This window comes from Talpa occidentalis, unplaced genomic scaffold, assembly GCF_014898055.3.
Source record: "Talpa occidentalis isolate TD23 unplaced genomic scaffold, MPIMG_talOcc4v2.1 talOcc4.14, whole genome shotgun sequence".
Lineage (NCBI taxonomy): Eukaryota > Metazoa > Chordata > Mammalia > Eulipotyphla > Talpidae > Talpa > Talpa occidentalis.
In genome coordinates this window covers 60833041-60856764 of record NW_023601433.1, presented here as the reverse complement: position 1 = coordinate 60856764, position 23724 = coordinate 60833041, and the positions used below count along the sequence as shown (strand labels likewise).

At 38.0% G+C, this 23724-nt stretch overlaps 1 protein-coding gene across 1 annotated transcript; it reads left to right on the top strand.

Annotated features, from left to right (window-relative positions):
• Positions 1-37: 37 nt before the first annotated feature.
• NUDT5 (nudix hydrolase 5) lies at positions 38-23682 on the top strand. The gene is made up of 10 exons (XM_037510611.2): positions 38-192; positions 9867-9972; positions 10985-11052; positions 14325-14374; positions 15610-15717; positions 16940-17035; positions 18011-18112; positions 19195-19203; positions 19337-19390; positions 21560-23682. The coding sequence occupies exons 2-10, from the start codon at positions 9895-9897 to the stop codon at positions 21667-21669; spliced, it is 675 nt and encodes a 224-aa protein (XP_037366508.1). The 5' UTR covers positions 38-192; positions 9867-9894; the 3' UTR covers positions 21670-23682.
• Positions 23683-23724: the final 42 nt, after the last annotated feature.

Sequence of the window (23724 nt, the reverse complement as noted above, 5' to 3'; positions counted from 1 at the left end):
ACGTCATCGACGGGGGGGGGGCCTACGGGTGCCGAGAGGGAGCGGGGGCGCGCACATCTTCCGCATCTGGAAACGCGGCAGTATCTTCAGCGGTAGCATCCGCATCTTCTGAGACTGCAGCCTCGGACTCATCCTTTCTTCTTTCGTCCCCCTTCCCAAAGGAGTACTCTTCCCTTCGCCCCACACCTTGGAGTAGGTAACTGGGCGCGGGCCAGGCATCCGCAGGGGCTCTGGCGAACCGGGAGGGAGCACATCTGCAGTTGCAGGCTGCCGCGCGCGAGCTGCTCTGCAAACGGGGCTCGCGTGCCAGGAAGCTGGGGGTCGGCCCGCGCGGAGGCGTGGAAGGCTGGCACGTTTAGAGGGATGCTGGGGATTGGGGTAGCGGTGCCTGGGCTTCTCAGGCTTCTCGGAAAGCTGGGAAAGCCGCAGTTCAGGGTTCATTGGAATGCAGTGGCTGAGGCATCTGCTGGTGGGGAAGTGGTCCCTCTTCGCTCGTGCAACTGGGTTATGAGACATAAAGAAGGAATCCCATCTATAAGACCCTGGGGCGTTCGACTGTGGAGGTAAATGAGGTAAATTTTAGAAAATAGAGATAAAGGGAGAGGTTTCTTTTTTGAGAGTCAAGTTCATTCATTCCAGCTCCGGAAAAAAATAACATACTGGAAAATCACAACCAAAATTTATCAGTATCCATGCCACATTAGGATCCTAAGACTGGAAGAATTCCAGTCGAAATGATAGGATCGTTTCTTCCCCCACCTCTTTCCCCCTCCCCCATCACCCTACCATCTGTTTTCCCTGTGCCTTTCGTAATGACGTGTATCAGATGGCGATTTAAAAAAAAAGGAATATTAAGAAAGTTAACCTTACTTTGTTTATTTGCAAGAAGGAGAGAGAAATGACTAGCTGCTGAGAAACGCCTTTTAAACCTGTTTTTTTCTTACAAGCTTTGGGAGCTAAAGCTTAAAAGGCTTATGTTGAAAGGGCTTACATTTTAGATACCGTCCCTTGCTCTTACTGGTTCACGTAAGCAGTTTTATTTTAGAACGAGGTTAAGAATCTCACGGACTATAAGTGTCCTTAGAGTGGTATTCATAAAGATTCTTCTGCCAGTTTGGAGTTAGAACTCTACACACACACACACACACACACACACCCAGGAATATGCATTGTTTCTTGTTTTGTTTTCTCAAAAAGTTACTGGCTGAGTGGTTTAGTTGGGAGCATTGCTTTTAAAGATAAAATATCAGAGCAGAGGCAAATAGATTATATCTTTGCAGGGTATGTTGGCGGGGTGGAAGGTGGCTAGTCAGTACTTGTGAAATCCAGAGTATGCAGTCCTTTCTGTTTTGAGGGGGAAAAGAAGCAACATTGCATATATGTTGGGAGAATCTGCCAGATCTAAGGACAATGCTGATATGTAGTGATCCTCAAATGTTTGTTTTGACCTAGAAATAAGCAAGTTACAACTGGGGTTGTTACCATTCATGGGATAGTTTAGCTGAGGTATCTTCTGTTGAAAATTGGAATTAATAAATGCATAGGAGAAAGTAGAATCTAGAAACAGTAGTCAATTCTGGAAGGAGTTAATACAGTAACACAGTGTTCAAGAAACTCAAATATAGAAAAGTTTTAAACAGAAATACAGTTATTTGTAGAGAAGCAGCTAAGTTTATGAACTTAAATATGATATTACAGGGAAGGAATTTGATACAGGTGTCTTTTATTCAAGCTCTAGACTTTAGAAGTGTGTTCGGTTATTTTGGTATTAATCATAGTTGATTAATATCTTGCTTCACATTTAACCATCAAATAACTATATTACAAACAAGTGCTCAGCTATTTTGAATGGATACAGCTAAATAAGTTTTTCACTGTTTTTCAGCCATATGTTTGTCTTCACTCAGCCTTGGAGATTTTATATTCATCACTTTTCTTCAATAAAACCTTTACAACAATAGAAATAGTGACTTTTTTCTCATGTATCTGGAAAAATATCTGTAGTGGAGTGATGGGATTATTGTGTAATTTCAAATTAAATGATGAGAAAACATTTCCTTCTCTGAAGCGTTGAGTAATCCATCTAGGTTACTATTTCCAACTACCTGCTCATTTTCTTTACTTGACTATCTTGCCAGTATGTGAAACTCAATGTCTCCCAGTTTGAACACTGCACCATCCCTTTCACTTGATCTCCCAGTTTCCTTTAAGATCATTTCCTTGGAATTAGTTTTGGAAACGTCTTTCCACATAGTCAAAGTCTTAAATTAATAAAATAGTAAAGTGTTATTTGCAAGAAATTGACTATGTTTCCTTGACACTGCTCCCACCCTAATCCAAACCTGTTTTATCTTGCCTGGTCTATTACCAGAGGTTCTTGACTGGTTGGATACTATGAGGTTATTACCAATTGCCCTTCCCAAGGACAATGAGTCAGTTTACTCTTGTTAAACTATAACTAAATGTAATGATTATAAATCATCTGGTGGTAAGTGATTATAAATCACCAAGTAGCATAATTTCAGTAAAAATTTGTTCCGGGCCTCCCCTGGTGGTGCAGGCGGTTGAGCGCAGCGCTGTGAAGCTGTCCGCAGCCTCTGCAGCGCAGGTTCAATCCCCGGCCACCAGCAAGGGTCCCACATGGCGCGCAGACCTCTCCTGCCGCCCACTGCTCCCCTCAGCAGTGTACTTCATCAATCTGCCTGCTCTACTCTCCGCTCTGGCTCTGGTGAATTCTCTCACCCTCCCGCACTTCTGACTGTACCCAGTGCTTGTATAAATAAATAAATAAATCTTTAAAAAAAAAGAAAGTTATCAAAATAGTATCTTAAAAAATTGAGGTGTGAACTGTACTCCTAAAATAAAGTTTTATAAACCAGTGTTACCTCAAACATAATCTTTAAAAACTTCATTTAAGAATTCTTTCTATCAGAAAATATCAAAATCAACAAACAACTGGGGGGCTGGGGGGAGGGGAAAGGAGGGATTGGGGTCAAAATAAGGGGGTTGTAATTGTATGGGGAATATAAAAATAAAATTTAAATTAAAAAAATTAAATAAAATACAAAAAAAGAATTCTTTCTATCACAAAAAATAAAATTTTAAAGCTTTATTTATTACAACCCAGATTATTATACCTAACTATATTAATTGATTCTGTTTCTTACAGATCCAGGTGGCTTTTTGGCATAATCTGACAATGTAGAATAGTATTTTATTTTAGACTATGCCTAAGTATTTGACTTTAACAATAGTATTTGACTTTAACAACAGTCAAAAACTACAAAAATTGATCTCCCACTTAATTTCTTTCAGAGTGCTTTGATTTCTGTATCAATTAAAATATTCCAACTAACTGACCTGCCTGTCATTCAGAAGTGTATGATTTTGTTAGGGGGAAAAGGATGTCCCAAAGCAAATTCCATACAGGCTTTGTGGACTCCACCCCCACCCCAGGCCAAAGCCAAAGACACTGAGAACTCCAAATCCCATCACCACCAAAGGGAAGGTGGCTGGGACCTGAGGGTGGGGTTAAGCAGCCAGGTTGGTATAAAGCCAGACACGTGGGCTTTGGAGGGGTCCCCCATTTTGGCTCTCCGCCAGCTCGCAGCGTCTGGCCAGCTCTAAGAGTGACTTTGGGTTTCCAGGTCGGCGGATCGGGTAGGACGCATTAAAGACTTTATTTCCCTGTTTTCTCCCTGAGTTGTACATTTTCCTTATTTCCTTTTCCCTTGTAAATAAACCTTTTATTAACCTTTTGTGTGTGCCTGTAGTGGAGTATTCATAAGTCCCTTTTAAAGTGCGCGGGTGAGGACCCACAGCCAGGCAACCCGTTCAATATCGGGGCTGCCCTATAACAATTTTAGTTCATTAGTCATTTTTTTTTTGTTGTTGATTATAGATGATGTTTACAGCACTCAATTTTTTGGAAAGACTAGACATGTAATTTCTTGTTAAGGTTTTGCTTCACTTTGCAATCTCAGCAAATCACAGGGATTCTGTTATGGTAATAAATGAATAATAAAGAGCCCGTGTGCAGTTGGCATAGCCAGGCTTTTCAGATTCTGAGATGAACTTGAAAATCTTAACTCCCACTTTGAATCTAGCTTATTACTAATACACAGGTTTATGAAATGAATCACTTCCTTTAGTGGATTAGTGCAAACTGCAAGACTAGTTTGAAAAGCAACGGGAGTTTGCTACCAACTTGTTGGGGTCCTTCGGGGCTTTGCAAATTTGGGGGGAGAAAGGAGGTCCAGGGAAAGCTGTGTAAACATTTGGAAATGTGTTTGCATATTTTAACATCCACACTACATAGAATTTTGTGACTTGGGGAGGGGCCAGGGAGGGAACGCTTGAGAACCATAGGGCTTGCCAAGTTCCTTTAGTGTCTCAACTCTCTCCCAAGGTAGTATCTCTGCTTTTTTCCTGTGGTTCCTTCCTCTTGAAATGCTTTCCTGCTTTCTTGATCTCTAAATTATATCCTAATATCAAACTGCCTTTTAGTTGTGGCCTTTGAAAAGTCGACTTTTTTCCTTATCACTTCCCAATGGATCTGTGTTGCATGATCTCTTTGGCAGGTTTTGTCCTTCTGCTTGTTTGCAAGTCAATAAATTATAAGGTCTTCCAGGGTACACTGGGATCTGTTTTGCACTTAGTAGAACTGCCCATCCTCACAAAACCACTTAGAGACTCTTGGCCTGCCACTGTGAAAGAACTTAAGAATACTATGGGTTTCCCCCGCCCCTCACTAGTTTTTGGTGCTCTGGAAAATCATACATCTGACAGATCATAAACATTCAGTGTTCAAGGTGGATTATGTGATTTATAACAGAAAACTCAGTATTGGTCCTTTTTTTTTTTTTGTAAGTATTACATTAGCAACAAAATGTAGATGACTTAAGTGAATAAAATTCACATTAAACTTTAACCCTTAAAATAGCATTTGGTCAGCCCAGGAAAGCTCTCACAAAAGTTGAGAAAGTGAAGTGTGAAGCATGGAGTGGAAATGTCATTTGTTTATTTTAGTGTTACTTGTAGTGACTAATCTCTAAGCCCTGTGCCATTTAGCTGCCGTTCCCTGCTTTTAAAAAGTTTAGGTGTGCACAGAAAAGTTATTTGGGAGTCAGGGTGTCACTTCTCTAAAGGTGGTAAAAATTTAACAATCCCAGCTTTGTGTAGTATGCTAGATAATGATTTTTTTACACAAAATGATGCTGCTTGGTTGCCTAAAAGTTAGTTTCTTTTACCTGTTAAAACTGAAAGCAGAGCAAAGTTTCCTTCTCTGATGTATGTTATTAATAGAAGGGAATGGAAATCTACAAGATAAAGATCTAAGTGGATAAAGTTGTGTTATTTGGGCGTAGAGCATGCAGGTAGAGACAGGTAGCTAGCTAGGCTTTGGTTAAATCTTTCCTTCTGGGTCAGCATGCTACTTTGATTGCCTATAACAATGTAAACCAGTACAATTAAAACTTAATAAATCATCTTGGGTACTTTCAAAAAGATAACTGCCTGTTTTCTTTTGCTCTGTGCATATCGTCAGTATGCTGAATGATTGTCTCTAAATATCCAAGTGGCTTACTTCTTTACTACTTTCATGTCTCATTCAGAAGTCACCAGATTAGTGGTCTCTCCTGAACACTCCATATAGATTAACATTCCCTCTGTGTTTTCCATTCTTCCTAACCTTCTTACTCTTTCTCCTTAAAACTTATTACCTGACATAAATTTTGTATATTGTTCCCACTTTTTCCCCCTTTCTTTCTACCAAAAAGTCGGGTCCATGAGGGCAGGGCCTTTGTCTATTCTGTCTGCTGCTGTTAGAAGCCCCACAGATAGTAGTAGTATCTCACTTTCAGCCATCTGTCACAGGTTTCCTAAGATAGTCAATATTTGATCTTTTCAAATATTGATACAATTTGTACATACTTCTTTGGAATTGGGTATAAACATGCTTTCTCATCCTCATGGAGTGGCTATCTTTATTGCTTTAACAGATAGTCATTTTTTTTCTTAACCTCAGACCTCAAATTTTGCTTCTCTACCAAAGTATTTATTGGAAATTGAATTCTTATTTTTGCTCATGAAACAATGTTGGTAACATTTTAATAATACCACAGAACTACATTTTATTTTACAACAGAAATATGCACTAAGGAGCAGGCAAAATATAACCTACAGGTTAATAAAACCATTGCTTAGTAATTGCCTTACTAGTCTGCTGAGTCCAAAGAATTTAGTTTAACAAGTCTCCTGGTTTTTGTCTATCTCTAGACCCTTCAACAATCCATTATCCTGAATATTTGCCTGTTGGGGTTTTTTAACTGTAAAGGTGGTGGTGGTTTGTTGAGATGTAATTCTTTAGCCATGAAATTCGCCTTTTTAATTGTAACATTCAATGATTTTTAGTATTTTCACAAAGTTGTATTGTTAGGGGGAAAGAATGTTCTGAGCTAATCCCATACAGGCTTTGTGGACCCCACCCCCACTCCAGACCAAAGTCATCAAGACATTGAGAAAGACAAATCCTGTCACCACCAAAGGGAAGGTGGCTGGGACCTGAGGGTGGAGTTAAGCAGCCAGGTTGGGTATAAAAAACCAAACACGTGGGCCTTGGGGTCTCCCTCCCTCTGTCGCTGGCCTCCTGGCTTCACGGCTCCTGGCTTGTGGCCAACTCTCAGAGTGCCATTTGGGATTCCAGATTGGCGGATTGGGTAGGACGCATTTAAAACTTTGTCTCCCATTTTTCTCCCTGAGCTGTACTTTTCCTCATTTCCCCTTCCCTTGTAAATAAACCTTTTATTAACCCTTCGTGTGTGCCTGCAGTAGAGCATTGATAAGTCCTTTTAAGCGCACTGGTGAGGACCCACAGTCAGGCACCCCATTTTGTATCGGGGCTGCCCTATAACAGTATTACCATCACCTCTATTTAATTCCAGAATTCTCATACCATTAACAGTCATTTTCTATTCCCCCCGCCCCCCAGCCCCCATCCTTTGGTAGACATTTCCCGCCTTCTGTCTTTATTGGTTTGCCTATTCTGGATATTTCATATAAAAAGAATTACAAAATATTTCCCTTTTATGTCTGGCTTCTTTCCCTTAGCAGAATGTTTTCAAAATTCATCCATGTTGTAGCATGTACCAGTACTTCATTCCTTCGCGTGACTGAATAATATCCCATTGCATGGATATGCTACATTTTATTATCCATTCATCAATTAATAGGCACTTAGGTTGTTTCCATTTTAGGCTACTTATGAATAATAATGCCATAAACATTTATTTGTATCAGTTTTTGTGTGAGCACACGTTGCATTTCTCTTGGGTGTATACCAAGAAATGAAATTACTATGTCATATGGGAACTCTGTTTAAGCTTTTCATGAAATACCAGATTGTTTTCCAAAGCAACTGCACCATTTTACATTCCTACAACAGCATATGGGAGGTCCCATCTTGCCACACTATCCCCAATACTTGTTACTGTCTCATATGATAATTATCTGGAGTGTTCCCTCACTGTGGTTGAGACTTGCCTTTCCCTGATGGTTGATGATCTTGAGCAAGAGACCATTGCCTAATCCAAAATCATGAAGATTTACATTTGTGTTTTTTCGTCTTTTAGCTTTAGCTTTTACACTTTAGGTCTTTGATCTGTTTTGAGCTAATTTTTACATAATGGTATCAAGTAGATCCTCAGTTTCATCCTTATGCAAATTTAGTTAAATTTGTTGAAAAGGCTATTCTTCTGCCAGTGAACTGTCTTGGCACTTTTGTTGAAAATCAATTGATCATACATCTGTGGGCTTAATTGTGGACTCCCAATTCTATTCCATGAATAGATGATTATCTATGTACCAGTACTCACACCATCTTGATGACTTTATCTCTTAGAGAAAGTTTGGAATCAGAAAGTATGAATCTTTTAACTTTGTGCCAAGCAGTTTTGAAATTGAGTTCAACTAACATAAAGACAAATAGACAGGGAACTATTCCTCAGAACACGTCTAAGCATGCCCCACATTAACTTAACTCTTAGGAACAAATGGCTCTCTAGATTTACCCAGCCTGGACTCATTTTATTCATTCATTTATTAGTTTACTTAACAGTGATCTTTAAGTTTTCTACAGCATAACTGTGAGTAAAATTGAAAATGGAACAACATTTAAAAAAAAAAAATCTAGTGTCCAGAAGATAGTTTTGGAAATAATTTCATCCCAAGTAGGAGACTGTTTTTAACTAGAGTGGTGATGGTAGGGATAGCATGTTTATAAGACAAGGTAGAATTCTTAGGTTTTGTAATAGGTAAGTTATGACTGGTGAAGGAAAATAAGGGATTACAATTACAGCACTTATATATCTAGATTAGAGGTAATGGGAAGATATAATTAAGGGAGTAGATTGCAGCAGGCTAAATTAAGATTCTCAATAATGTCAGCTGTTCTTTGAAGAAGTGTAGAAAGAGAACAAGATTATGAGAAGGTTGATTGTTTTTGTTTTGTTAGATAAGTTTTAAGATGGGAGAAACTTGCCGTCTTAAGTGAAAATTGAAGTTGTGATGGGTGTTTAATTATCATTTTTGGTCTCAGGAAAAACAGAGCAGACACCTTTCCCAGTAATATAATTGGTAAGAGTTGATCCTGTTGGTCTGTATTTTCCCTGAAGCAAAAGTTAGGAGGCCCTGAAAGTTAGGGAACTATAGAATGTGCAGTCCTGAAGTGTTAGAACAGCCACTGAGAAGTGGTAGATAAATAACAAGGAAAAGGAATATAGGAATGGAAAAGATAAGACAGAAGATCAATACAGGAAGTAAAACAGCTAAATGAAAGTTCCTAAAAGAACAGAGTAAATGGCAGGGAGGAAATTAATAGTGAAGTGATTCAAGAAACATACCTTATTAAAAAAAAAGAAAAGAAAACACAATTTCAAGATTGAAAGGACCCACCTGAATACTCACTACAATAACACCAACATGAAGACATGAATACGTCACAAATCTGTAAAGGAAAAAAAACAAGTCACATAGAAAAGATCAAGAATCAGAATAGCTTGGATATTTCAACAGCAATACCAGAGCAAGATAGCTAAGTGCCTCCAAATTTCTGATAAAAAATATTCAGCCTATATTTCTATATGCAGCCGTATATCAATAAATAAGGGTGGAAAAACTAAATAAATAAATAAATAAATAAATAAATAAAGGTGGAAAGAAATTTCATGCAGGGTCCAGAATGAAGGAGTAAAGTAAGCCAGAGGAAGTAGCAATATACAACACATGGCACAGAGGCCTACTCTGCCGAATCAGTCTTGCAGCCCTAGTAAGTATGTGCTAGGTATACGGGGGGCCACAATAATGTGAGTGTACTATATGTCACTGAAGCATACATTTTAATTGTATTAAAAAGGCAAATCCATTTACCATATTTTAAAAGATAAATGGGAGGTAGAAGCAGCCATCCATACAACTCTTAAAAAGTTGGGATTGACATGGGACTAACATAGGACAGTAGCAGAGTGGTGGCAATGGGGAATGGTACACATTCCTTCTACTCTTTCCCCTTAGGAAGACAGATTTGAAGTCCGAAAATCTATTAAGTTATTGAAGAATGTATTGAAGCACTTAGTACCCAGTAGGAATTTAATGAGCCCGGGCTCAATTTAATGGGTATGGCTTTAATATCCCCTGTCTTTTTTATTCAGGTCCTTATTTTACTTTTCTACCTGGGACAGTTCTCCCAGATCTTATAAGAAAAGCAGCTTTGGTAAAGTTCTTGGCTACTAAGGTACTTCGACCCGTGGATATGAACAAATGTTAGACTCAGAAAAATAAATGTAGCTTAAATGAACCTCATTCTCTTACAGCGTGAACTTCTCTTGACTGAGGACTATCATGACTAGTTTGAAAATGGAAAACCAAGTACCAACAGATTCTTCTCAAAACGCGCAACAGTATATCATTTCAGAGGAGGTACAGATTTTCACTTCCTTTCCCCTGCCCCTCTCCCCCTGCCAATGTGAAGTTGAGTTTAAAAGAAATATATAGGCTATTTGTTGTTTTGAATAATTGCTTTTAATTCTTGAAGACAGTTTTAACATTCCTACTTCCTTTTAGGACCAGGGACAGTTTACACTTGTCTGGGGACTGTAGTATATCGCTCTTAGTTGCATGTGTTAGTGAATTGAAACTTTTTAAAACCTAAATTCCTTGTTGTATTCTAAATCCAGAACTAATTTATATCTTGCACATTACTTAATTTACCTTTTAAAAGGTCTCTTTCTGCAGGAACCATTGAAGCGAACAATTTTAAATCCTTCATCTTGGAATCTGATCCCTTTCTGGAATTCCTTTTGATTTAAAACTCTTTTCTTATTGTCTATGAACAGATCTGCTGATAATTATTAGGCTGCTGGCAAGAAGTGAAAGATATAAGATAGTACTTTATGTACACAGTGCAGTTTGCCTCTCAGTTCAGTATAGTGCCATAGATAAGTCAGTCCTTATAACCTAAACTCCTCAATGCTAAGGCAGACAATGTTGGGGCCCTCTCAGATTGGGTGGGAAACTCATGTGTCATGGGAATAGTCATTGGACGTGTTTTCCTTAGCCAGCTTTCCTGTGTCATCTCTGACAGTAGGTTGCCCTGATGAGTATTTACTTAACTAACCGCACCCACAGGACTAGCACCCAGATTAGTGGCCAGAACATTTAAGCACCAAGAACGCCCTCCCCTCTTTGTGAATTTTTCTAGTTGCTCTTAGTCCTCCTTCCCCTAACCTCCACCAGGAATTTCACACTGTCACAACAGAACCACCCTTCAGAAAAACAACTTTTAATACTTTAAATTGAAAACTTGAACATGAATTACTGAGATGGAAGCTTGATAATCGGGAGAGTCACATAGAGAACATTTGAAATAAAAATAAGACAGATAATATAACTTGGTTGAATGTTTCCCAACTTATTTCTATTCTCCTTTTAGGTAATTTCAGAAGGAAAATGGGTCAAGCTTGAAAAGACAACATACATGGATCCAGCTGGTAAAACTAGGTAAACTTTGTTTTCCTTTTGTGAGAAGCTCCGTATCTGGGTTTTCATGGTCTATAGTATTTGGCATAAATCTTGGTATTTTCTATTGTAAACGCTTAAATAAAGAATCTGATTTTTTCTATTGCTAGGATGTTTAGAATTTGTGCAGCCTCTAAATGAAATTGTGTGTTTTATTTGTTATGGTAACCGATCAGGATTCTCTTCTAATATCTTTCTCCCTAAGTACAATAGATTAGTGGGACCTAAGACAATAAAACAGCAGAATAATTAACATATGTTGCATCATTCTAGTTAAACCAATTTTTAATCTCTAAAGTAAAAGAATTAAAGAGAGGGCCTCCCTGGTGGCGAAAGGATTAAGACGCAACCTATGAAGCTGTCCGCAGCCACTGTAACACGAGTTTGATACCCGCCCGGCTAGGGAGCTACCCACATGGCACAGCAGACCTCTCCTGTGTCGCCCGCTGCTCCCCTCAGCAGTGTACTTAGGTCAATCCGCCTGTTCTGTTCCCCACTCTGTCTCTGGTGAATCCTCTCACCGCCCCCCAACCCCACGTCTGGCCTGTACCCCAGTTCTTGTATGCATAAATAAATTTTTTTAAAAAAAGAATTAAAGAGAATAAGTATAAGTAAAACTTACTTATACCTTGTTCATGGAAATGTAAACTAGGGGGAAAAAGTTTGGTAAAACATTTCACAGTGTGTCCCAATAGCCATAAAGATGTCATCCCTTTGACCTAGTAATCTCACTTCTGAGACTATGCTAACAAAGGACTGAAGTACACTATAGAAATGTTCAAGGCCTGAGCTTTGGAAAACACAGGATGTCCAGATGTACTTATTTTTATGAAAACCTAGACACAGATTTAGACCCCGATTTACAGTGATGTAATTTGATTTGGTTCTTTTTCCCCTAAGAAGTTATTAAAAATTTGTAACACAAAAATATAACCTGAAATGCTAGTCTACAGAATTGATTAGCACCAGCTCCTCTCTTCACCAGATTCCCTTCCTCCCTTACAGTATTTCTCAATCAGGGATATATAACCAAATCATTTGGGGACTTTTTTTTTTTCCCTCAAAAAATACTCATGTCTGAGTTTCCCCTCCAGAGCACATACTTCAGGTTGGGAGTGGACTCTAAAACCTCTACCAGGCAGCTCTCTGCCCAACTGTGACTATGCAGGTGCCTCTCTAACGGCTTCCCTTCCTAATTAAGTCCATCTTTCAAAATGTAAAAATAAATAAAGCTTCTACCATGTACATATGGCCTACTTATAGTATGCTCACCTTCATTCTTACATCTAAGGTCTTCCTCGTGGCCTCCAAGGAGGTTGTATGTGAAACATTTTTCATTTCGTACAAGAATGTCAAGTTTCGAAGAATGAATCTGTGCTTTTCTGTAGGTCATGAGTTATAAATTTATAAAATGTTTGATCTATAACGATATAAAAGTGTGGATATAAGGATAAAATAGCAGCTAGGGAATTCTTTGTCCCACTGTTGTGTTCATGAAGAGGATAAGGAATTAATTCCTTATTCCTGTAAAATTGTGCTGGCAATATACCTTTTAACTGATGTTTAGCATAGAGCTGAAGTCACCTTCTGTCACCCTTCTTGTATCGGCTGAGTATAGAAGAAAGCAAAACAGGCTTTCGTTTAACAAAGGAGACTGAAAAATGGCATAACTACTGGAATCAGAATTCCAAAGCTACAAGAGGCTTTCAAGTTAATATAGTGTTAGTTCCTTAGTTTTACAAGTAAGAAAGCAGTCTCAAGGAGGTGTGGCTGTGGGTTTCCATAGCAGGTAAGTAGAAACTAAGGTTTTCTGCCTCAATCAAATGTGCATCTCATAGGGTCCCTTTAAGATGAGTGGAGCTCCTGTGGGGTGTTCTTGTTCTTGTATTTCTTACAAATGCATTGATACTTTATTGCTTATAATTTATGGCTCATTACTGCTTATTTACTTCATCTTAACCACTATAATGATGCTGCTCTTTTTGTTTCCCTTATTCCTAGTGTATTTGGGATGGGACCTTCAGTGCTTTTCCCAGCACTGTCTTCAGTCTTTAGGACTAACCTTAAGAGGCAGCAGTGAGAGCTGCGTCAAAAGGTGTTTTGTCTCTTGCGATCTGTATTATTTACTTATCAGAATTGCTTGGTGGTTGGCTTCTTGCTACTAACAGGAATGCTGGGCAACTGTGAGTTGTCCTAGTAGTCTGTTTGATTTTCATAGATTGATTTTGATATATGTGCCCTCCAGAATTTGGGTACAATACTGAAATATCTACAGTTCAGTCTCCTCTTTTAATTACATATCTGAACTTTTAAAAGTAGAAACGTGACAAGGTTCAAACCTTAAGGGCAACGAGATAAAAAGTATGAGAGTTCCTCCTAGTGCATCTAATACACTTCCTACAGGGAGACAGATGCTGTCACCTGTTCATCCCATTCCCTGCAGCCACTCAGGTATCTTTTAGAAGAGATCTGAGTTACCTGTTTCTTCCCTCTCAGCTCCTACCACTGCTTTTTTTCCCCTTCTATTTAAGAGATGAGAGTGAAGGGGAAATTTCCCCTCATCTGCCCTTCCCCCTTTAAACACGACTGGACTTTCAGTATAGCTGTTCCCCTAAACAGTCAGTCAGGGACAAAGCCATCAAAGGGAAATGGAAGCTGCTGTTGCTCACCTCACTTATTCATGTAGGGACCATTTTCTTTTCCACTAAGAGCTCACACATGCATAATTGAGCACTTACCTAAATTTAATAATCCCTCAATTAGCAAATTGGAAGCTCCTGCTTTTTTAAATTATGATTTAATGATATATCAATTAATAATAGATGAGACGGTCCTTTCCTAAACCATGTTAAGTCATGGACTTAAAAATCTGAATTGTACAAATATCTCAGAAGTTCACGTTGCAAGCATCTCTTTTTGTTGCATAGACTGCTAAATGCTCTTAAAGCTGTAATCACCAGCTGTGCTGCTGGCCTGTAGATTTATGATCCAAACTGAAGTAGATGATGTGAAAGAAATGGCTCACATGGTCAGCAGTCCTTTTCTCTGCAGCACACCCAGTGGGTTTAATACCGGGTAGCAAGGATTTTCTTTGGTAATTTTCAGAACGGTTGGCTTTTTAGACAGATATGTTTGTGGTGGTTTTCTTGATAGTACATTTGCATGCTTTGCATTTGTAGAGTTTCATTTGTACACAGAAAACCTAAAACATTCTCCTTTTCTCTGATGATTTTATTTCTTCTCTGCCTGAACAGAACTTGGGAAACTGTGAAACGTACAACCAGAAAAGGACAGTCAGCTGATGGTATGAGTGCAAACCCACTGCAGTTCTTCATAAAGGAAGCTTCCCCTTGGAAAAGGCTAGGTGTAGGAGGTTGTTTTACTGTAACCAAAGCCGCAGAGCAGTTACCTTCATTAATGATCTTTTAATCTAGTCCTCGTTTATTGTTTGGGGGTTTTTGTTTTTTATTTTTATTATGTATTTATTTTTTGCAACATTACATAACAAACTCAAGCTTTCTTTATAAATAACTTCTGGCTCCTGTTATCTGGTTTTGATAGGATGATATACTAATATTTACAGCTGAATACAAGTCAGTATAATTTGAAGTTATATACTATATATATGTTCTACTTCTAGAAATCATTTATATTCTGTTCAAAGGATCTAGATGAGAGCCTTTAGTTTGGGGATATGATTTGGCACAACTTTATGCTTATTGACCACTGCTTTATAAGTTGATGAGGAAATGGAATTAGGAAAAGACTATTCATTCAGTTCACTTTCCCTTCCAGGCATGAATGCTTTGGCTGCAAAGATCCCAGAAACAATCCTGAAAATCACCTCTGGTCTAGGGGAAGTTGGGCAATAGGTCTTTCTTGTTTTTTTCCCTTTAATTTTTCAATTTTGTTCTGTTTTCTGTTTTTACTGGAAGCAAACAGCAGCTGCCACACTTGCTGTTTCTTCCTGCTGGCAGTTTTTGGTGGGAGCTAATGCTCCCCCTGGGCGGTTGGTGTCTTCTCAGATCCAGCGGGATTTTTGGTTTTAATACCGTGTAACTTGGGAGAAAAGGTCTTTTATCCTAAAACAACACAATTCAGTCTAGCTAGCATATACTACAAACAGCAGTACTTACTGGACTTTTTGCATAGAGAAAAATCCAAGGACATGTAGATCAATGTAACTTCACCAATGGCCTTGCTGCTGCAGGGTGAGAATGGGTCTCCATAGACCTTAAAGTTTGTCCTTGACCCTTAGCTAAATGATTAGTTTTCATTTTTATTTTAAAGAAACTCTGACAACAAAACTCAGCCTTCTATAAAAGAAAAATTAAATGTGGAAGTGTCATGACTTTTTCTTTAATTACATTTTAAAATGAGAATAACTACCAAAGTAAACTTCCTATTGTGAATGGCAAATATAAGGTAGATTTTCAGATGCAGTGTTTCTTAAAATGTGGGATTTAATTTGCTTGCTCTAAAAGTGCTGGCGTTCATGACCTTCATTAGGGATTTCCTTGGTTTTATTTCCTGGGGCAGGTGTGTTAGTCATCCCAGTGCTGCAAAGAACTCTTCATTATGAATGTATCATTCTGGTAAAACAGTTCAGACCACCGATGGGAGCCTACTGCTTAGAATTCCCAGCAGGTGAGTAACTAAACATAGGGACTAGAATTGCTTCTCAGATACTTGGACTGAGCCAGGGTAGAGCTGAGAATGGTAGGGCCTTGATATTTAACATCTTTTGTCCATCTGTCTGGTTTTCGGTAAAACAAAACCATTTCTGCAGTGAGGTGCCACCAGTCACATTCCAGTAACCCACTAATCCATGGAGGTGACTCCAGGCATAGTATCCCAGCTTACTTGCCAAGCCAAGTGCCCTCTTCTTTGTCTCTCTAGCCTCTCTTTGAGCAGTTGTTTTTCATCTACTTATTTCATTTTCTATCACTGACAATCTGCTGCTGACAAGAAGCTTACAGTAATAACTAGGCCAAATTCACACCTCCAAACTATGAAGAAAAAGGCATCTTGATTCTCCCATATGTGTTCAGACCAGGGAAACTTTATTTTTTTGAAATAGTTTTTTTCTGTTGCATAATAAGCAAAGCGATCTAGAATTTAATGTACTGCATTATTTGGTTATTCCATCTGAAGAAATTAAGCCTCATGCATTTGTGATTTAAGTTTTATATTTTTTAAAGTTCATCCCATAGTAATGTATAATCAATAACCTTATTTACTTCCCACTGAAGAAATAAATAACCTTTAAAGTATATATGAATAGCATATATTTCACTTTTTCTTTGTATATTTTTATTACTTTCAGGGAAAAAACTGAGTCACTCCTGCCCTCCTCCCATTTGACTATTCCACTTACTCCTCAGTGACTGCAATAGTTTCCTAAATTCACCAGCATTCAGTTCTTTTCTCAGGGATGACAGTCAGCTGCCATTTCACTACAGGGCCTGAATGTCGTTCTGTGAGGGAGCACACTGTCACCACGTCATGGTCATGATACAGAAACACACATTGCGCAGTCCCAGACCTAGGCCAGTGAGCCACCAGCAGCCCTGCTCCCAGGGCGAGTGCATCCACACTGCATGTCAGTGCTGAGACACTCATTAAAACAATCCAGGTCTAGAGATGAGGAATGACAGTAGCTACAAAATCTGCCTAGGGTTTTATTTTTCCTGTCTTTTTTTTTTTGTTTTGTTTCCTATAAAAGTTCCAAACCTCAGTCCATTTTATCTGTACAACCACTTTTCACAGTCCTCTGATCTCAAGTAGCTTAGCAGAAAGCATGTTAGAAGAAGGGGGTCAAAGAAACTTGGTTCTTCTCTCCTGCCTCACAAATGATGTGGACTTTCAGGTCTCATAGATGATAATGAAAGCCCAGAAGCAGCTGCTCTTCGGGAACTTGAGGAAGAAACGGGCTATAAAGGTGATATTGCCGAATGTTCTCCAGGTCTGTATTCCTTTTCTGTGGTGGGTGCACTTGGGGACAAATTCTTGAAAATTAGGTTAGCAGTAAGTTGTTTTAGGTATAAAAGGATTAATTCTTCGGGTATTCTTTCTGATCATAATTCAGATGGTTCTTCTTCTGGCCAATTCACTAGAGAAAAACCAGGAATTAGGATTGGTTCCAAGTGAACTGCCCCTCCCCATGAGAACAAATTTGAGCAAGGACTGAAGTTGGAAGAATTGTGAAATTGTCTCTCATACTTAACATTTTTCTAAGCTTTATTCATTCTCACCTCATCCATCTGCCACACTCCTCACTGGAATTTGTTCTACTTAAAGAGGGCATATTTGTTTCATGGATGTGTTAAAGATCATTCTTCCTTCAAGACCAAGATGGCTGTGTTCCTGATGAGGACAGTGCTATTCTGTCTCTAAATGCTACTCTTTGACTTTCCAAGATATTCAAGAGCAGCAGAACCAGCACTTCTGTGCCACAGCTGTAAAGCCTATTTTCTTTCTCCTCTGAGGTTGTAAAGGGCTGAGTTTTGTTTGCTGTTGTTTCGAGCACTAGCCTTGTTTCTAGCATCTGGCTGAGTCAAGACAGGAAGCTTTAGGGACCATCCCCTTGTCAAAAGCACTGACAAGCACCATCTTAGAAGCTTCTGGCAACCTTGCTCATTCCAGCGCGACAGGCAGATTTTTTTTTTTTTTTTAATGTGAAAGGACTTTATAGTTTATTGGTACCATCTAATCTCTCACACTTAATTAGCTTTACTCAGAAACTCTGGGAAAAATGTGAGTATTGACTGCACATGTTCTACAGTCCTACAGCACATACTAAGTGAGTAAGAGAGACTAGATTTCCTGCATAAATTCTGTGTTAACTAATTTATGGGCCATCTTCCTCCAGAGACATTTAAGTAATGAAACAAGTATCTGACTAGTGTCTGTAAAGATGATCTGTCGCTTCCCTCCACAGCTGTGTGTATGGATCCAGGTTTGTCAAACTGTACCACACACATTGTGACAGTCACTATTAATGGAGATGACCCTGAAAATGTAAGACCTAAGCCCAAACCAGGTATGTGTGCATTGGTGACATTTAAGGTGCCTAAATCACATTCACTATCTTTTAGTTTGTACTAGTTTGATTTTTAGTAAAGGAATAATAGCCTTTCACAGATGCTTGATCAGTATGCTTACCTATTTTCCTAATCTTGTATATTTCAGCATTATCCTACCACTTCATTGATTTTTATGCTTTATATAAAATTTTAAATTAGAAATTTCTGTATTTTCTGTATGGAGTTTATTCCACTTAGTAATAGGAGCTACACACCTCACTAGTAAATGATGAAAAACTTCAAAATCATTCTAAGAATGACTTGATTGTGATAGGACAGCAGCTTATTAACTTTTCTACTGATTTCCAAATACAGAGATTTTAGGAAATTCGTTGGTACTATTTCTTACTAGGCTTGGATTCAGAAGCTTTTATGCCTCTGTCAATTCCATGTCTTTTCCTGTTCCCTGGAGGGTGATGTTGACACCTGCACCACGGTGAATCAATTATCAGAGTGATAGTCTTCCATTTCTCATTAGCTTTAGTTTCTAATGTTTGATTACCCATTGTAGCCAACCTAAATGCTCAGTTTCTAAGCTAGCAAATGTAAACACTAAACATACACTGTGAGAATCAGTTTGGCAGTCCCTCAGAGAGTTAAACGTAGAATTACCATATGATTCAGCAGTTCCACTCCTAGGTGTATACCAAAAGAACTGAAAGCAGGATGAGGAGTTAACGTTTAAGGGGTACCTGTTTCTGTTTGGGGTGAAGTTCTGGAGATGGCTATGCAACACTGTTAGTGTGCTGGATGCCACTGAATTGTACTTTTTAAAATAGTAAATTTTATGTTATACACATTTTAACACAATTTAAAATATAAATGTTACAGAATATTCTTTAACGTTTTCTTCTGAACACTTGATTTGGAGAACAGTAATAATCCTGTACCATTGGAATTTTTTTTTACAATCCATGTAAATTAATAGAGTCCCAGGCTTCTGTTAAATTCTTAGAACCTTTTTGATGTATCTTGCACTAAAGTCTGAGTGTTTTACCACTCCAGGTCTTGCTAAAACACTCTCTCTGTTCACTTGCAGGAGATGGAGGTATGTTACTCAGCCCCCAGTGGTGACAACGTGCATGGCTTGAGTAGTGATGATAGCTACAGGCATTTTGGGTTGTTGTAGATAGACTCTCTGGTTCTTTAGCTTTGTTTTCACTTGTACTTTGTTTGTTTAGAATTTGTGGAAGTAATTTCTTTACCAAAGAATGGCCTGCTACAGAGACTTAGTGGTAAGTATAAATTTTTTACCCAACTTTATTTCTCCCATCCCCAGTAAATGGGGTACTGAATATATTTCTTTATATTACCTCTCATTAAATACCTAAGAACTGTTGTATATAACTTCAGTTGACAAATAATAATTTCCCTTTCTGGGTGACAGGCTAGAAAATATGAGCAAAACATTCTGTGTTAAGTGAAAGCTTTCACTTGAGCTTTTTTTTTTTTAGTATGTATAGCTTAGTCAAGATTATATTCCTAATGACTAGCCAGAACTATTTATACTTTAAATCTTTAACCCATGGCAGTCAAAGGCATAAGTAGGTATCTTAGTTGAATCCTCAAATATACTAGTATGTCAAATAGTTCTTGTGTAGGTTTTAAATGAGAATTTGATAATATTCCTTCCACAGATATTGAGGTATCTGCTGTATACCAAATGCAATGCACTGATATAATGAATCAAACTAAATTTGCATTGTTACCATTAGTAGGTTATGTGGGTAGCATAGGGATTTTGCAAAAAGTAACATTGTATAGGTATAGTAATCTAATGTACTTGAATATATGTCATATATACATATATATTTACACACATAAGTAGTAGGTAAATAGTATCCTTTGATACAAGTAAAAGATACTGTACTAAAGGAATGACAGAAGCATTTCTAGGAGCTCTTCTATGCCAGCTGGATAGGTTTCTATTCACTCATTTATAAAGAGTAGATTATCTTCATAATTTGAATATTTTTAACTTTCTCTTCCAAAATTAACTTAAGACATTGTTTGACCTGAAATTTTGAGCAGCTCTTTCCTTCCATGAGTATAGTGGCTTACAACTTTATTTCTAATATTTTTGTTAGAAAGGGGATTTTCCAAAAACTACTGATTTCAGGCTTCCAGATAGCCTCCATTCCTACTTTACCTTTTGGAAAAAACTAAAACCTAGCATATAAACCACCTCAAGTTCTCAAAGTCAGAGTTAGAAATACCAATACTGGAGAGATGCAATAATTTATTAGTTATTTACTCAGAGAAAGCTTGGTTGTTAATAAAAGGCTGCACAACTGACTCTGACAAACCTGACACATTTGGAGTTCAACCAGCCATGTGTTAGTTATTATGACTTTGAACAAGTTCCATGGCCTCTAAGCTTTTCTTCTAGAAAATGAATGCTGACAGATAGCCTTACTCTAAGGAGCATGAGCACGTTTAAATATGGCAATGTTGGCACACAGGTGCTTACATGGTATATGCTATTATCTCTTTATGTTAGAAAAGTAGCCTTTAAAAAAATGCCTTCCTTCTCCCTTCTATGTAACCTTAGAATGGGGGGTGGGGGGGAGCAGCAAGAATTGAAGAAGGGAAAGAAGAATTTTATATGAAAAAGAGGGAGAGATTAAAGAATCAGTTTTCCTAGATTTCCTAGATGCAAAATAATCACGTTGTTTATTCAACAAGTAACATTTGAAGAATTGGAAGGGAGGTATTTAGCATTCAGTTTAGTTTATGAGTAATAACTTTCAACTTACCAAACACAGGTGAGTAGGACGTAACTCTGCCTTCAAGGATCAGTATGTCTCTGCACTTGTTTCTAAACAAGTGGCCAGGGAAAGGAGAGTCAGTCAAGGTCTGACAACCTCCATTAAAGTGAAACAGAAGGTCTCACAAGAGCCTGCTATAATAAGATTCTGAGACCTCATTCTTGGTGGTAGATTCCAGTCCTATCATGTACCCAGGTTAACTTGCATTGGAAAATATGTATGTCCTAGCAGTGGAAGACACATAAATTCCTAAGTAAGACAAGAATAATCATCACTGTATAGTTTCAGATTCACAAAGCCCTGTAGTGAGCTATAAATAATATAATAATTTTATCTATAAACTTAAGAGGATTTACTGTTTTAACACATGAAATCATTTTTCTGATAAATGTGCTTTGTGATTTTTTTTTTTTTTTGGTTCTTATGTCATCCTGGAAATGTAATCCTGTTCTCATACCCTTTATTTTACATATTTATGTATATATCTCCTAATTCTTGACACAATAGAGTGCCTTGAATGCAACCTCTTCCATAGGAACTGGCACATAGTAGTTGCTCAGGAAATAGTGATTGAACAGTAAGTGATGTTGTCCTTTACTGACTTCATTATCTGACTTGTATTCTTTGCTTCTCTAGCTCTGGTGACTGAAGAGCACCTGATAGTGGATGCCAGAGTCTATTCCTACGCTCTAGCCCTGCAGCATGCAAACACGAAGCCATTTGAAGTGCCCTTTCTTAAATTTTAAGGACAGTGGCCATATGTTTTTATAAAGAAGACCACCATTCCTCCGCTAAGACTTTGTATTCAACTTAGTTTAATGTAGATTTGAAGTTAGCTTTTTCATAAAATAAAAGAAAAAAATACTTGTGGTAGTTGGAATTGTAATTACAGATAGGCTGAGCTATCATTTAAATTCCAGCTAATATTGAAAAACACCACAAATGCAGACACATTTAATCTAGATTTGGTTTTGGGGTTTTTTTTGTTGTTGTTGTTTTGTTTTGTTTTTTAAGTTCAGCTGTTATCTTTCTAATCTAATACAGAGAAAAGTCTTTCTATAGGAAAATAGATCTAAATGCCCAACAGGGTGAACCATTCCCACCTTTAACCCCAAATTTACAATTCTGTAGTTGGGTATGCAAATATTAATAACTGCTCACTGTATTAGTGTTTAAAACAGAGTTTACCCACCTTAAAAACTTGACTCCTCGTAATTGAATTATCTGTTACATAGAATTAATGTGTAGCGTATGTAAGCTCAAGAGAATAAGGTCTCTGATGAGCAAATGTTTACACTTAGCTAACATCCTTATAGCTGCCTACTTACTGAACCTGAATCAGCTCTTAGGTAATAAAAAATGGTTGATTCTGTTCATATACCAAAGTTAAGAGACTAATGAAAATACTGGGCCCTTCCCTGTATTCATCCTTAACGCAAAAAGTATTTGAAACTTCCAAAAACCAAACAGCAGTAAGATTTACATGATTTGGGGCATAACAGTCTTAGTAGTAAACTCTTGAGTGTAGCCAGCAAGGTCAGCAAGTACTGTAAACCCAGGAAAAAATGGAACTGTTTCTACTCATGCCCTGGCTAACGCCCTTGTCATCCAAGTCTGTCACTGACCAAGGCTTCATGCAATTCCAAGGGTGTTGCTTTCTCAGTTCATGTGCCTGCCTCCACCTCCAACCCCCAAGTCTCAGAGCAATTCTCCCTGGTCATGTTTTCAGCAGCTGCCAGTCCCTCAGAACTAGATAAAATCAGGGTACTAGTGCTAGAGATGCTACAATACAGTTCATTTGTCTATAGGTTCATTTTGTTTTCCAGAGATATCTTTTTGAGCAAAAATGCAAGATCTTCAAGAACACTAGATTTCTTAAACAAGGATAAAAAGAAATGTAGAAGTAGAGAACTTTATAGCAAAGTCCACTCCCCCTAGAAATACTGAGAAAATTAAGCTCCATCTATCTATGTGCTAACATGGTAATCTTCCCTGTGCTGCTAATCATTTTTTAAATCCTTATTTTTAATCATGGACATCATAATTTTCTAGAAATCTAATCCTTTTCTCTGAGCACTCAAGGACCAAGTCCTATAATTTTCCTTGTTACCACCCTCCCTCAAAATCAAGAAGAGATGGGCATGTATAAGATATATAGACTCAGTATCTCCAAATAGACCAGCTCTTTCAAAGACTCCCCCAGGGAATTGAGAAACATATTCTTAAATGCTGGAAGAAAGAGATTTATAACCCCTACCTATCCTCTGCCTTTTTCTCTTCCTAAGAGAGCAATTTGGAAGTGACAGCTAAACTGCATAACATATACTGACTGCTATTTGTTATCTATAAACATCAAAACAGTCAGTTTGTGGACTGGCAGTCTGGATGTTTTCAATGGCTGGCACTATTAATTTGCTAGCGTTTAAAAGTTAAAGCCATTATTTCTATCTTGTCTTGAAAACAAAACCAGGTATAACAACACTAGATCCACATCTCTGGTAACCTGAGACCCTTAGGAGATATTCTCCAGTGACCTTACTCCTGTTTGTCAGCCTTATTTTCCATCTGCCTTGCCTCTGTAACTATTTAGCGTTGTGTTCCTAATTTTAAATAAGACGTATTTCCTGTACTTAATAAGAAACCACGTGATGATGGAAACCATAATTCTAAAAACGATGTCTTTTAAATAAGTTTGATCTCATTTTGGACAATAAAGCACAGATTTTAAGAAGTAAATCATTTATAAAGAAATATTTCAAAGGGAGGCTATATATTGTTTTTGTCTGACACACTTCTTCCAA

Bases quoted from the DNA above. Each gene is read 5' to 3' on its own strand.
- NUDT5 (XM_037510611.2), top strand. From the start codon at position 9,895: ATGACTAGTTTGAAAATGGAAAACCAAGTACCAACAGATTCTTCTCAA. The intron at 9,973-10,984 runs GTACAGATTTTC...TTCTCCTTTTAG, and splicing joins AGTATATCATTTCAGAGGAG to GTAATTTCAGAAGGAAAATG. The intron at 19,391-21,559 runs GTAAGTATAAAT...TTGCTTCTCTAG, and splicing joins CCTGCTACAGAGACTTAGTG to CTCTGGTGACTGAAGAGCAC.